Below are 15,779 nucleotides of genomic sequence, written 5' to 3'. Positions count from 1 at the left end.
GTCAGCCTGTGGTTCTGCTGAGGTTTACTGGAAGCCCAGGTCTCTATATGAAATAGAACATTTATTTTCATTTTTCTCCTTAGCCTACATGAAATGCTTTTTATGTAGTCTCTGGTTCAGAAAAGGTTTTATGCCAGAAATCAAACAGTTGCAGCACAGATCTGAGATAAATCTGTGTGAGGTGGATTCAAAGCCCTGACTCCAGCTGTGGACCTGAGCTTCTGGCTCTTTACCGGAACTCTAGAGCATGTTTTGGTTTTTAATTCTTCCAAAGCTGTGGCTAGCTGTGTAACTTTTTGTACCACACTTTTCCCTTCCACTCAACTTTTCATCAGTATACGGATACAGGTGTCTATGAACAGCCAGAGATTTTAGCAATATTGTTGGCAACTTAGTCTCTTACAGAGATGGACCTGCAGCATATTTATCCCAATTAAAAGAAAATACAAAATGGAAGGCAGACTTAAAAGCAGACACTGCAGGATGACAGTACAGGCCAAGTTTCAGACCGTATAGAGAAGGTATCGACAGAATATACATCACAGAAAACAGGAATATCTCACTCGCTTGAAAATAGTAATGAATCAAAACATTAGTTTTCAGTTATACATGTGTTTATTCAAATCTGAACCTCATCTTTGCTCAAAAAGCTATTTTTCCACAAAGTTGTTCATAAAGTCACACCCAAACACAAAAAAGAAATCAGGAGTCAAGTACAGAAGACTTAACATGATAAAGAAAAAACAAAACATAAAATAACGTAAATAATAAAAAGCCTAAGATCAAATGTTCTTACAGTAATAAAAATTGGCACAAGATATAAAGTCCATTTGAAATAATAGACACAGTTGGGTTACAGTAATTTAATGGACTTAAAAGCCATTCATTATACACTCTAAACAAGAGAATAAACATCTGGGTGAAGTAATGAATCTAATGCTGACAGACGCCAACACTGGAATCTGTTTGGTTTCAACCAGCATCTACAGTAAGTGGCTCATGATAACATTTATAATTAGTGGCATGATGTTCCACACAATACCTTACAAGCTCTCAAGTGTTTTAAAGATGTGAAAGAGCTTCAAATCCTCACCCAGCTGTAATAGTATTATACAGGTTTAGGTGTGAATTTAAACAGATTATTGCAATTCTCCATAGTATATTTGGGTAACACCAGTCAACAATAGTTATCAGTCACCAAGTACCTTGATAAAGCACACATTTAGCTCCGTTTCTTCAGAAATATGAATGTAAATACAGATTTAATCTGTAGGCCATCAATAGATCATAAGCCCATCTCTCTCGTCAGCTGCCTAAAGAGAAAAGAAGTGTTTGATTCCCATAGTTCAATATGTATCTCCATTTCAGAGACACTACAGTGATTATCGAAAGAGAAAACAGTGATTGTATCCAGTCTTTTTTTCTTTTTAAACCAAGAATGATCATTTGGTCAATAAATCCCAGTCTCCAGTGTAAATAAATAGTGCAGAAACACAAGCTGCATTATACAGTAACATAACCCAAAAACAATCGATTTCTGGCTGATCTCATGACATTCGTTAAAATCTTGACGCAGGAAGCAAAACTGAAATCTCCAAAGATAAAGGCAGCATGCAACAAATCTCACATGACAATGAACAGTTCAATAACTTGGGTGTTTTTTTTTTATGTAGCAAGCAGGGTGGGAATGTTTTGGCAAAACAAGAAAAATCTAAAATTTGGATGTAAATGATTGCTTGCCAGCAGTGAACACCACAAAAAAAACAAACATCCAACCAAAAACGTATTAATGAAAAAAATTAATAAATAAATTACCAAACTATTAGCATATGTTAGGGGCATAGGTTCGGAGACAACATGCTTTTAAACTACTACTGAATAAATGCCAGTGGTGCCACAAAATGTTAAGACTTTTAATTGGGGAATATAAAGAAAGGACTCTTTGGGTTGCGATATTTCTAGGTTGCTATATGACGAGATTCCTGACTTCATGCATGGCAATAATAAACCCAGCCTGCCGGGTGGAGTCTATCTGCCTTGAGATGCTAAAGTTAACAGAGGGACCTGGAATCATCTCAATGACAGAGAAATACAGTGAGGAAAATGTGGATCTATCCCACAAAACGTTATCTTATGGATTTTAACAATTGTGCAGCACTACCAAACCTGCTAAGAAGAAAATCAATCCTGGACTTTCAAAATCAAGAATACAGAGCAAAGTGATATTTTTAACATTAGCTCATCATCTAAGGGTCAAGTAGACTTGCAATAAACTGCAACTGGCATTGAATGGTCACTTATACGGGTTCTTCTGCAAGTGCCTACAAAAATATCCACCCGTTGAACTTATTCATTTTGTCCCATTTCAACTACAAACAGAATGGTGATGCATCATGCTGTAGGGATGCATTTCTTCATAATGGATAGAGAAGCTGGAGGAAAATGTTCACCTTTCAGCATGATAATAACACATAATGATAATACAGCCGAAGCTGCAACGAAATAGTTCAGATCAAAGCAGATTCATGTCTGAGAATAACCCAATCAGAACCCAAACCTAAATTTAAAAATCTGTGGCAAAACTTGAAAGTTGCTCTCCCATCTTATCTGGCTGAACTTAAGCTAGTTTCTGCAAATTATGACAAATTTCAAATCTGTTAGAGATTTATTATACCTTCAGCCAAAGAAGCTTCTACAAGCTGTGTAAGAGGCTCGGAGGGTTCGATTTAAATTAGATTTTTATTTGTAAAACAAAACAAAAAACATTGAATTTTATTCTTTCCAATTTCACTTCACAATTACGCACAACTTTGTTTCACAAAATTGCAAAACATTACATTTTGTGGTTGTAACAACTATATGTAGAGAAGTTCAAGGGGTATCATTACTTTTGTAAGGCACTTCAAACTTAAGACTTTAAAGTCCATGATGATTTAGAACTAAAACTAAATGTATAAAAACATTAAAAACATAATAAGGTTGAATAGAGCAGTTTGTGTTTTGCAAGACCATTGCTTGTGCATCTAGGTCAACTTCATCACCTTCACTACTGTAACAGCTGACTGATTTAAGCAAACTAACAAAATCCCTGCATTCAAACAGAGTTTCATTAAAATGGCATGCTCCCATGTTAAGGAAGGAGATGCTAGTGATTAAAGTTGCAAAAACATTTTGATTTTAATTTCCTAAATAAACCTTCATTTATTTACCTTCAGCTGGGGATGTTTGCTGCCTTGCATTATGGGTCTTATACCATCACAACGTTTGAATGACTCCTCCAAAGCTATAAAACATAGGTGTAAAGAAATGTCTCCAGGGAAATGGCCAATAAGACAAAACTCACTAAAATCTAACCCATTGTACAGAAAATATGGATGGATTTGCAACTTTTAAAAGCCACAAAATGAGATCAAATGCACTTTCTTTTAAAGATGATTGAAGTGATACAAGTATCTGTTGAGTAAAAGATACTTAAGTAATAGATAGTTGAGTAAGTAAGTAATAGATAGTTGGGTAATAGTGTCTATTACTCAAGTATGAGTAAGTTTCAACTTGGTTGAAACTTGTTTTCAATCAAGTTCAACCAAGTTGAAAACAAGATTTACAGAAATGTTTCAGCAATTTCCACTTTGGAGTAATTTCAAAACTTTAATTAGGAATTTGGGGAATGAATGGGAAACGACTGGATTCCAGCATCCCCCTATGCATGTGATGGAGGAACTGCATAGATACAGTCAAAAGTATTCAAAATTATGCTAAAATAACCCCCTATTTGAAATCCCTGATAAGAGCTGACGTTTAACATTTTTAAATATTACTGTTAATAGTTACTTCCCAAAAAATTCCCAATGATTCCCATTGAAAGTTTCCAACTATCCAGACTTGTGCAAGGCCCTTTATCCTTCAGTTTAAAAAAAAAAGATATACAATAAAAACTGTGTTCTGAAAAAGGTGATTTTTCTAAGACCAATTAGCCAGTATCCTGTGACTCAAAGTATTAGAGCATGGATATGATAAAAACATGACCCGATTTGAGTCACCACAACAAGTACAACATTAAAAGAAGGATTTCTGTGGACGGTATGCATAAATTAAACTTCACAACACACACAGATTTCAAGAAACAAAAACGTGACTTATAATAGAACTCATATTTCATTATGTGTTGAGTGAGTCCCTGAGATATTGCTGGCTCTCTGTATGGTTTCCACATCAGAATGTGACTTTAGATGCAATGTTTTTCCAATTCCCATGTCTGACCACAAACACACACTGGAGCAGGTCACTGCGGCATTGACTCATGTACCCAAACACACACACAAAAGAAAGGTCTGGACGTCACATTCGCCACAAGATGGTCATTAATCAGAAGAAATTTCAATATGTTTGGATGAAATAAATAAATCTCACTGTGGACAACTATACAACATCTTTACATATCAGAAATAACAATGTCTCAATTCAAGTCAGGCATTCGTGCTCACATTATTATTATTTTTTTTACAGTAGTTTCAAACAGATTTCAAGGGGTTTCAAAAGGGCAAAAATCTAAATATAAAATGTTTATTTTCTTAGCATGAGCACTCTATGTACTTCAACAAAAGAAAAATAAATCTATCATTTGACAGCTTGTTATAAGTTGCTAAGATGTGTGAAAGAGAAAGAGAGCTCACAGTTAAACTTCTTTACAGAGGTACAAAAAAATGTCCCAATTTTTTTCTGTTTACCATAATCAAGCAAAAATGTTTGGTTTGGTTGACGTGTCTAACTCTTAGAGAAATTTTACATTTATGTTCCAATAATCGACTCAAGCCTTTAAAACCCTGTGTTCAGATCTTAGTTTATCCCACCTGACAGTTGAGTTGTAAATACCTGGTGGTTGTTTTCCTGCAGATGTTATCAGGAAAGTGAGTTAAATACTTGTGGTTAAGCCTGATCCTTCTCCTTGCTGCGGGTCTACTGCTCCCCGCTGTGCTCGAGGCTGTCTATGACGCGGCTCAGCCTGATGTTGAGCAGCCTGATCTGAGTGTCCAGGTGGTCAATTTTCTCCTCCAGCGTGCCCGCCCCGCCTCCTCGACGCCAGTACGCTCCAACGGGTCCTGTCATGAAGTACACAGCCATGATGAAGCACAGAGGCAGCACGGCTCGCTCCGGGTCGCCCTCGAACTTCTGGAGGATGTAGAGGCAGGACAGGGCGAAAAGTATGACCCTCGCCAGCCAGAAGAAGCGTCCAAAAACTGCGTGCAGCAGATAAAACACTCCCCCCAGGAACATGGATAGGAACCAGTAGGCCAACAGTATGGCAGCGAGCAGAAGCAAGGCGCGTGCTGGGGAGTTGCTTAGAGACGTGAGGCTGAAGTAGTGGCTGAGGTTTGATGCTTCACAAACCAGAGAGGGAGAGAGACAGGAAATATATTATCTACCTTTTTTGTGTCAAATAAAGAAAAAAAGTGCTGCAAGTTCATGACTTACAATCAATTCCCATCACATCAAGCAGATCTGACCAGATCTTCCATATGGTATCCATAAAAGAGTCCACTCCATGGACGAAACGCTCTGTTGCTTTGGAGAAAAACTGAGCAGAAAGAAGAGACAGTGAAGGTCAGGGCAGGTTCATTCTACAAAAAATGATATCAATGATATCATGTAAGTGACCTTATGATGCAACTTATGGTGATCTAGTCATTTAAACTCATCACGAAAATGTTTCCTTGATATAGCATCAAAGACAGCCAGTCTCTGTTTGAAAAGCCTTAATTGAGTCAGCAATTTAAAGTAAGACTTTTATAAAAATAAAGCCAGTATTAACCAGGTAACCTCTTCAGACACAATACACCCGTATCTTTGACCCAGTGTTTTACAGGAGACCTACTATGCAAAATTCACTTTTTGCACATCGTTATTCTTCCATTTGGGTCTCAACTGCTTCTAAAAGCAGCCCAACTGCTTAAGAAAACACAAACAAGTTTTTTTTGGCAATATGTTCATATTTTTCAGTGTCTTGAAAATGAATACTTGACAAATTGTAGCCTCTGACTGATTGATAGTTACACTTCTAGTAAAACCTTCTTTTTTTTTGCTTCTTCATTTGCCTAGTATCAAGGAAGCACCAGAAACAGTGCTTTTATTGTGATGCACTGTAAAATTGACATATGCAAAAATTTTTATGTTACAACTGTTGCTAAGGTGCAAAATGATTTAAATGAGAAGAAGAAGCCCATGAAAGTGGCGTAGAGTCCAGAACTCTTGCTGGACGCAGCAAATGCATTCAACCGGTTACATTTCTATGAGTTTTATAGCCTGCCTTGTCTGGAGCACATTCATGCTGTGAAATAATTTAAATCAAGAACATTTTCTCAGTTGTACTGATGGGGATGGGTTTAACACTTTCAAGACAATACCAGCAATGTTCTTTAAAATGATTCACCATGTTTTATTAACTTTAACCAAATATATGTCTTTTGCACTTTAAAAAAAAATCTCCAACAGTCTTCTTAAATATAATCTTACTGACAAAAAACAAATCTTGTAAAGACATTCACACTGCCTGAACAATCACCACGTGGTATTGTGGAACAAGTGGGATAATACTGTAGCTGTCACATGATTTCTATCTTTTTCCTGATTTGTTGAATTGATGGTGTTACAACCCGTCTACAGTACGAAAAAAACCGGCACAGATCGCGAATGACGTCACACTTCCTCATTAATATTCATAAGCTTGCTCTGTTCTAAATATAGCATTTTGACGTCATTCGCTATCAGGGTCTTTTTTCCTCTGTAGACTGGATAAAAATAAAAATAAAATAAAAAATACCGTAGACTGGATTCGTATCTATTTTTCTATCTTGAATAAAAGCAAGTATATCACATGCTATGGATGTTTTGTTAGCATTTTTGTGCCACTGCTGTGATGCTGTGAAACTTTCCGCAATGTTATCATATGGTAAGAATACCACGCAGGCTAATGTCCACAAATGTAAAATAATTACATTTCCATTGCGTTCATTTGTGTTGATTATCACGTGACCACCGTTACATGGGAAGCAAACAGGTACTTTGCTTTGGCGGCTAAACGCAGGAAATGTGCAGCTTTTCAAAATGCAGGAAGTGCATCTGGACCAATGAGAGCACACAGGGAAGCTCAGAATGTCCTTCACATGAGGACTTATCTATGAAATGATAGAGGACGCTTTCAAAGACTGATACCGTAAAAGGCCTTCGAAGTAATGAATGAATTCGCAGTTTAGAAATGATCTTGCAACCTTGAAACCAAACTGCAATGACACACATATATAACTTACATATTTATATAACAAAGCGTTTAGACTGGGGTCCTCAACAGACGGAAAATCATTGGATTAATACCAATATTTCAAAATGGCATCCATGATAAATTGACCAGGCCGAGCCCGCTTTTTTCTTATTTCCTGTTCATCATGTGTGGACTGCAAGCAGCTGGCCAGCTCATAATTTAACGAGAACCAGTCTATGCTCCCCTTCAGTGTCCTCCGCTCACCTTGTACAGGGCTCTGATGTTATCCTCTCCGAACACGCTGCTCAGAGTCTGGTAGATCCCGTTAGCTGCCCGTCTGAAGCTGTTCTGGTTGCTGCTGCCGCTCCTGCCCCTGCCCGCTTCGGCTGTGCACAGAAGAGAGGCGGAAAGCACCAAGAAAATCACAAAAATCCTGCTCTCCTTCATGGCAGCAAGCGTCCAGAGGTGTCAAGTACAAGTTAGTATCAAAATGTTTCAATTAAAACCCGAGGTAAAAACAACAGCTAGCTGCCGAAAGTGGACACCTTGGTAGGGAGACGCTGGCTGTGATGGTGGTGATAGCGCTGTTACATTCAGGGTGCCTCGGAAAAAGGTGTGCTCCAAATCCAGACAGGAAAGTGCAGTTAAGAGCGCAAGTGCAATGCTTCTTCTGTTTTTTTTGTAAAAAACAAATGTTCTTTTATATAAATTTACAAGTTTTACAACATGCATATAATACATGTAAACATGTATAATAAGTAACATGTTATACACTTGTGTGATGTTATCATAGACATTTTGTAAAAACAACTTTATGATATACTCTTAAAATGATAAACATGTTAATTAGATATATATTTTTAAATATACTAATTCCTAAAGGCATATATTTGCATAAAGAAAAAGAGTTATTCCTGTAGATATTATATTTCCTATACTATTTAATGCAACAACTCTCTTCACCTCAAAGTGAGGTAGATTGAGATTAACTACAGTTTGCTGCTGCCCTCTGCTGATCAACGAGTGGTACTTCTAGTAGTGCTATTCAATAGTACATGTAGAAATTATAGATTTGTCCTCCATACGAAACTACAGACTGTTTATTGGTAGGTATGCAGCCATTTAGATTTTTTCTTCAGAAGCATTTTAAATGAGAGGTAAAATATTTACAAGATACAGGTGAATAAGTCCTTTTGCCATGCAAAACTATTCATATCGTTGAAATTCAGGATCAGTAGTTTTTCCCAACGTGTCACATTACAACAAATCTCGATGTATTTTTGTAAAATTTAATGTGACACAATGGGGAATCTGCAAAGTCTGACTCAAATGTTTCAGGTGGCTCAAACTAAAAAGATAAAACAAGAGACAGACAAATGAAAAAACAACAAAAAAATGAAATCAGTTGAGATTTTTAATTAAAAGATAGTTTTAACAACTTTGATCTTTTTTATTTCTGCGTACTATTTCCACAACAAAATAGCACATTGAGGTCATTCAGGTCTTACTTTTTTTCACCATTAGGTTGCAAATTATATTTGCTTTTGTTATTTAATATAAGTATCACTTCTAATTTTTCCATAGATCTGACAGGACTCAAAGGAAATACACTTTTGGATTGATTTTTCTTTTCAATCAATCCAAAATGTTTTATTTGTACTAAAAATAGAGCTAACATTATTTACAATTCTGTGGTTTTTGATCCTAGGGACACATGGGTTTCACATCGACAAGTTTTATTTAGCAGCAGCAATAAATACAATGGCTTCCTCACCCCTTATGGACCAACACAAAATAATCATAATTATGAAGTGGAAGTACTTGATCAAATATGAAAAGTTCAACATACAGTTGTTTCAGCCCCTGAGTCAATACTTAGTTGATCCACCTTGTGTTGCAAATATGGTCGCTTATCTTTGGAGGTATACTTGCTATTTAGGGTCAACTAAGACCAACTTCCCTCCTCCTTCTAAGAAGAAGCATCTGAACAGCATTATGCTGCCACCATCATATTTTACTTTGGGGACACCGCATTCACGATATTGTGCTAGGTTTCCACCACTCACCAGTTATGTGCTCCTTTGTGTTGGTCTGTTTCAAAAGCCTTGTAACGTGACAAAATTATAAAAGGTTGAAGGAGTGTGAATACTTTTTTGCGAGGCAAAAGTGTGAACACATTTTGATTGCGTTTATTTGTGTTGAAATGGTGAAAGAGGGCAGATGAGTGGCCTAGCAAATACAAACTATGCCAAAACCCTTTTAGGAACATTCCCTGAATGTTAGACCTAGCAACATGGATATGAAGGTTACAGATTTTGCAACCTTGAGGAATACAGCACCATGAGGTAAGCAAATGATTGAGTGTGCAGCCTGCTGACCTGTATTCATTTGCACTTGCTTATCATAAAAAAATCAACAATTCTAAGTGCTTTCACATCATCACAGCTGTCAAGGAGCAAAGGACATAGGAACTGCTTTTTCATCAACTTTTGTCTCCTTGACTGCAAATCTGCTCCAGCCACGCCCCAGTGCTCCTCAGTGGTATTGCATATTTCAAGGTACTTCTGCAGTGAAGTTAGCTGGTGCCTTTGACCTTTGCTTTGTGACAAAAAAGTAACTTTGTTTCTGCAACCTTGTTTCTATTGTTTCTATTGCCATATCAATTTGGAAAGGACAGCTACTCCGAGACATTATGGTGAGCTGCATAGAGTAAACTGGGGGAAAACTTTTTACTGAGACATTTGATGATGTTCCTTAAGTAGGTAATGACTATTTTTCTTCTGTTTCTACCTTTTGTGTCTTTTTTCCTTCCATCTTCTGCTCTCCTGGTTTCTTCTATGCCCATCTTTGTGCCTTCCTTTGTCTCCCACTATTCTGGCCCAAGGCATTGCATGCTCTTTTGTAAGCTATGGGACGCTTTGCCATTAGAAACCCTGACTTTTTAACTCGGTCTCTCTTGCCTTCCTCCTGTCTTTTTTTTTTTTCTCTGGCTGCAGGCTAAAAATCTCCAGCTAGTTCATCAGTCGTGACCATATATCCCATCCATTCCTTCCCCAGGCCAGGCCCGAGGCGATGAGAAGGCTGCCTTGGGTGTGCTCCACAAGTGACTGGCCTTCTCCCATAGACCAAATCCCAGGGTTGGACTAAAACAATCCACCAGCGGTGAGAACAGACACACACGTCCTGCTGACTTCCGCGAAAGTGCGAAAAGCTTGTTTGTTCACTCATGTGCTTTCATTAATCTGCATGAGTGTGTGTCCGCCATGAGGCGGGTCCATTAGTGTCCAGATCTAATGTACCACCAACCTCCACCTCACCTCCTTCAGTTGGCCCAAACCCATTTTCATAGTTAATGATTGCAGCTCCGCTTAAAAAAACAAGCCACAGCTCACCCTCTGCTTATCTATTTTACATGCCAACAAAGAGAGCCATTAGTGGTTATTCTTCAAGCTATATTACAATTTTCACTTAAAATAATGCACAGGCCTGCTTGTCTCGCTCTCAATTAAGTAATTTTTCATCTGTTAATGAGTTTGGGAAGTCAACAGCGTCCTTGAGCGTTGGCCGAGGCTGAATAAAGACCCCGGCGAGGGTGTAGAGGCGTGCTGTGATTTAGTGCTATCAACAGTGCATCCATCCATGGCCTTTTTTTTTTTTTTTTACATCTCAACTTCTGTTGCTCTCCCTTTGAAAGCTCAACCTTTGTTTCCATCTGTCTCCTTCCCCATGATCGTGTGTCTGACGCTCTCTTTTCTTTAAACTCAAATGCTTTCCCCCATCCCATGCTCCTGGCTGAGTTCAAAAGTGTGGAGAGGCGGAATTAAGTGGCTGTCTGAGGATGTGTCTTCAAAGTAGCCGGGAACAAGCTTTGAATGATAAGAGTTAAGAAGGGAGTCAAAAGAACATAACTGCGATTTCAATCTGGCTGTTACCGGTGAATGCAAAAGCATCTCGATCTGTTTTATCCGCTGACCTTAAATTTGTGGCTTTCAGGGATCTTTATTGATAACAGAACCGATTTACAAAACTTACAGGGAGAATCGGAAATAGGAGACTCAGTTGCGGAACAGGAGTGGAGGAGTTTAACTATACAAATAGACATTTTGGGGTTGAAATATTGAGGATATAGATTTGATCTGTGCTAAAAAGCAAAGCTCTTGTTTACATATGTGGCTACATTTTTACCCTTATCTTTGGTCAAGTGATATGGATCATGGCACAAATATCAATATTCTTAAGACACTGGAAATGGGCTTCCTCCGTAGGTGTGAAGGGTCAGAAAGAGTCAAAAGCTCTGCCATCTTTTGGTTGATTGTAGCAGAGCTGCTGCTTCTCTTTTTTTTAACCAGAGACAATTGAGGTTGTTCAGGGATCTGACCAGGATGCCTTTTAGCACCTCGTTTAGTAGTTTTTCTGTCACATCCCACTGTGGGGAGACCTGAAGGCAGGCACAGTACTCCATAGAGGGACTACATTTCCCTTTTGGCCTGGGAATGCCTCCGGGCCTCCCGGAAGTCCCCAGTCTCAGGGGAGACGGACAACTTGGTTTCTCACCAGGATGCGTTGCTGAGGAGTGGATTAGTGGATGACAATCGATGGATGGATGTTACCTACATTGTTGAATTGTTTCATCAGGCATAACATTTCTCAACAATTCTCAATCCACATTAATTGGACTTCACACTAAGAAAAACTGTTCAGGCATGATTGGTAGAAACATTCTACCTACCAATGGGTGCCATTGGTAGGAATGGCACCCATTCCTACCAATGGCACCCATTCCTACCTTCTGGGAATGGGTGCCATTCCCAGAAGGAATGGCACCCATTCCCAGAAGGAATGGCACCCAGGGAGGTGAGCCATACTGCTCACCGAGACTGACTTGAAACACCAAAAAAAAAAAAGAAAAAAAGGGAGACAAAGGTTCACAAAGCAAACACCCCCTTTAAACAACTGCACCTTAAGATCCTGTATCACTACAAACAGGATCAGTGACAAAAGGAATCAATGGTGATCGTCCCACTGACACTGGGACCAAGACCAACCTTGTGCTGAGAATGCAGACACAAATAATATTGACTGAAAAGCCACATCAATATTCCTCATACTCTCTCTTCCCAAAATATCTAAAGCGACAAGCCTTCACAAAACACATTTAGACCAGACCACCAAACTCCCATGACCCCTTTCAGCAAGCTCATGATTGTGATGATCTTTTCTTACTCGTCGGTTTGCAAATTAAAAAAGGTGAGGTAATATCAAGTGAAACCAAGTACACATTTATTTTTCTTTTGATCTATTAAAATGTTATTTCATTTAGAGTAAATAAGTTGACACTCTCTAGATGCTATTTGTGAATGTTTTTATTTTACTTTTATATTTGAAAACACTTGATGAAATGATTTCTGTCTTGATGGTTGTTGCACATAATGTGGAACTGGTAGGCTTTTACTTTAATGTTAGTAAAACAAACTTCCTCGTCTCCCTCATAACTCCTTTCCAAAGCATGACTGGAAGATCAGATGGAATAAAACATTAACCTTGTCCTGCTGTTGTTGAAGAAATGGACACGGTTTAAGCAAAATATTTTTCTCTTTTTTTCTATTTCTTTACCTTTCTTGAGTTCTTATGTGCCTGCAGTAGAGATTCGGCTTGAAAACAGTTCAGGTCATCAGAAGAGCTGACGCTTTATTTGTGCCATTTCAGAACATATTGTGCGACTGGTGACCGTTGAGCTCGTCCCAGAGTAGCTGCTCTTAAACCTGAAATGGACCGTCCCTGTCCGGAGGGCCGGAGGGAGCGAAGCCAGACTGTAAAACTCAAAGAGATGTAACAGGCTGAAAGCTCTCTGCTAGATCTCTGATATACTGTGGCATTTGGCTGAACTTCACATTTCACTTAGCCCCAGCTCCACGAGCTGAGCTGGAAAAACTCTGATAAGTGTAAATTAGTCGTTCCTTTTCTCTAATTCTGTCTTACTTCAGTGGTCTTCTTGTGCTCGTCTCTGTCTCCTTTTTTAAGTGAGCTCTCCGTCTCCAGTCAGAGCTGAGTTTTCTCCAGAACAAAGGGTCCACTTTGGGAATAAGACAGGGCAGAGAGGTAATTTGAGAACAGAGACTGGACCTGATCCGTAACGGGGTTACCGCACGGTAAGAATCCGTTTAAATTCAGAGAATTAAATATGTGACAAATGTTGCCGTTTACCAGATTGCTGCTATTACTCATCCTGCTTAAAAGAAAGTTTGACACCATGGAAAGAGAAACAGGGATATTATAGAATCACAATGTGTGAAACACAGAGCCCGCCATATTGTTTGATTTTTTACAAGTTGATTGCAGACAAAAGCTTCAGAACCATCACAGACGAGGGCAAATTTGTTCCCGTAAGGAGGTGGAAAAAGTTTTAAAACAATCTTGTACTGCATCATAGTCTCAAGTTGAATAAATCTAAAAAAAAACAACCCTACGTTTTATTTGAGTACATTTTATCAATAGACACAAATAACCCAAATCCCTCTTAAATTATATGTATCTGAAGCTATTTTTATTCATCTGTGTTTTGCTTTTATTTAGTTTATTTGAATTTTAAAGAACGTTTGATTAGTCACTCATAACTTTCTGTATCCCTGGGGCATAAATACAACAGAGGTTAATTTATTTTATTCATTGGGGCCTATAGGCTGGATGAGAAGACATATTTATCTTCTCATTATGGATGGCAAGCAGGATGGCAAAGAAGGTAAAAGAAAAAACCTTTAAAGCTCACTGTTAGAGAAATGCATAAAAGATTAGCTGGTTGGAGGATCAGCAAGTCTCCTCGACAAACAACAGACACTATCAATATAAATGCTCTAGTTGGGTTGATTTTAAGTGGTAATGCATCAATAATTTATCAGATTTATATAAATTAACCATTCTCCCAACTTTTCTTATTAGAGACGTATGTTTTTGCATATTCTATAATGAAAGATAAATAAGAGATTTTGTATTCAGTAAAAAATACAGAATATGTATTTAAATAATTACAAGAATATTAAAGACTTAACTTCTAAGTAGAAGTTTTTTTCTCTCACCCTGCAGTCTAAAGAAAGGACCCATGACCTACTTTTGAGTTTTAGCTGATGTTAATCTGAAGTAAAGGCTTGACAGAGAGAGAGAGAGAAACTAATACAGAGTTTACAAACAAACTAGGTTTGGAGGAAGGAAACAAAAAAAGGCATTTTATTCTCACTGTTAAGCAGGGTGGGCGATGTGTGATGCTGTGGACCCATTTTATGTCTAAAAACATTGTGAACCTTGTGAGAGGGTGTATCAAAAGATTTTAAATAAATATCTTGTGGAATCAACAAATAAACTGGATCTGAGTTGTCACTGAGTCTTTCAGCAGGATCATAATGTAGAAGATGGGTGGAAATCAACACCAAAATGGTTCACAAACCCCCTAAATAACCTTCTTCAATGAATACGTGAGGTTTGAACTGGAAATAAAGGAGCCAGGAGTCAGCCAAGCAAAAAGGGCTTATGCAAAGTGTTGATTTGTGATTTTGTCTAAGGCAACTACTATTTGAAATGGGGATCTGTTTCTCTCATTCTATAGAGGTGCTCAAATTAAATGTAGGATTTCTCCAACGTTTCCATCGTGAGACGATGTTATAAAACTGAATTCTTTAGGACTCTTTCGCATCTTTTCCAGGAATGCTAAAAAGGTAGCTGTCTATGTGTCTCATTATGCTGTCCTATTCTAAAACAGGTTTTTAAATCCATGCAGATACACACTGCATATATTTGAAATATCACTCTCCTCTACTCATATTTGAAGCCTACCATAAGTGCCAAGAGATAGTTAGGTGAGCTGCTCCGGGGCATCTAATCTCCCGGGTTTATTGCTCTGGAGCTCTCATTAAGATGTGCTCAGAATAGAGAAGCTCTCCCACCATCCTGAAATACTGCTCTGCAGCTACAGCCAACACATTATGTTTGACATTTTTCACTTAGTTCATCTGCTGACGGCCATGGAGGCCGGGGCTCAGGGAGCGCTTGTTTGTGGTTGAGCTCCCTCTCGGTTCAGCTCGAGTTACGGACACCGGATCACCTGTCCGGATGCGTCTGTCACTGGATTTCATTAAATGTACGGTAACTTGATTTACAGAGTTCCGAAATGTTTTAATGTACAAATATCAACTCTTCATGCAGGACCACAGTTTGAAAGTTTTACAGTTTCAAAATGGCATAAAGGCTAAATTGGCATGAAATAAATGTTTTGCCTATACGCTTCTTAGCACCACAAGTTTAAAGAGATTTTTATTGAGGGATTTCAGTCTTTGTTTCCAGCATTTGTGGAAATTGTTGAGCAAAAAGGCAAGTTAATCCTTTTTATTTAAATTGAAGAGGCCACGTCTGTCATTTTATTAAGATGTTATTTGATTTCATGACAATATTTTAATAACATTGATCAGGAAATGGGGAATTTGATCTTAATTAATATAATATGCCTGTGGTTGAAAACAAAATGTAATAGATGAAC

General features: G+C 38.1%; 1 protein-coding gene across 1 annotated transcript; it reads right to left on the bottom strand.

The window, feature by feature from the left end:
- Positions 1–596: 596 nt before the first annotated feature.
- Positions 597–7,852, bottom strand: bri3bp (bri3 binding protein). Its single transcript, XM_008418511.2, has 3 exons — positions 7,520–7,852; positions 5,473–5,575; positions 597–5,378 (listed from the first exon to the last, which is right to left on the bottom strand). The coding sequence occupies exons 1-3, from the start codon at positions 7,700–7,702 to the stop codon at positions 4,957–4,959; spliced, it is 708 nt and encodes a 235-aa protein (XP_008416733.1). The 5' UTR covers positions 7,703–7,852; the 3' UTR covers positions 597–4,956.
- Positions 7,853–15,779: the final 7,927 nt, after the last annotated feature.

Source organism: Poecilia reticulata, linkage group LG9 (genome assembly GCF_000633615.1).
Source record: "Poecilia reticulata strain Guanapo linkage group LG9, Guppy_female_1.0+MT, whole genome shotgun sequence".
NCBI classification, from domain to species: Eukaryota; Metazoa; Chordata; class Actinopteri; order Cyprinodontiformes; family Poeciliidae; genus Poecilia; species Poecilia reticulata.
This window is presented reverse-complemented; position numbering and strand designations above follow the sequence as displayed.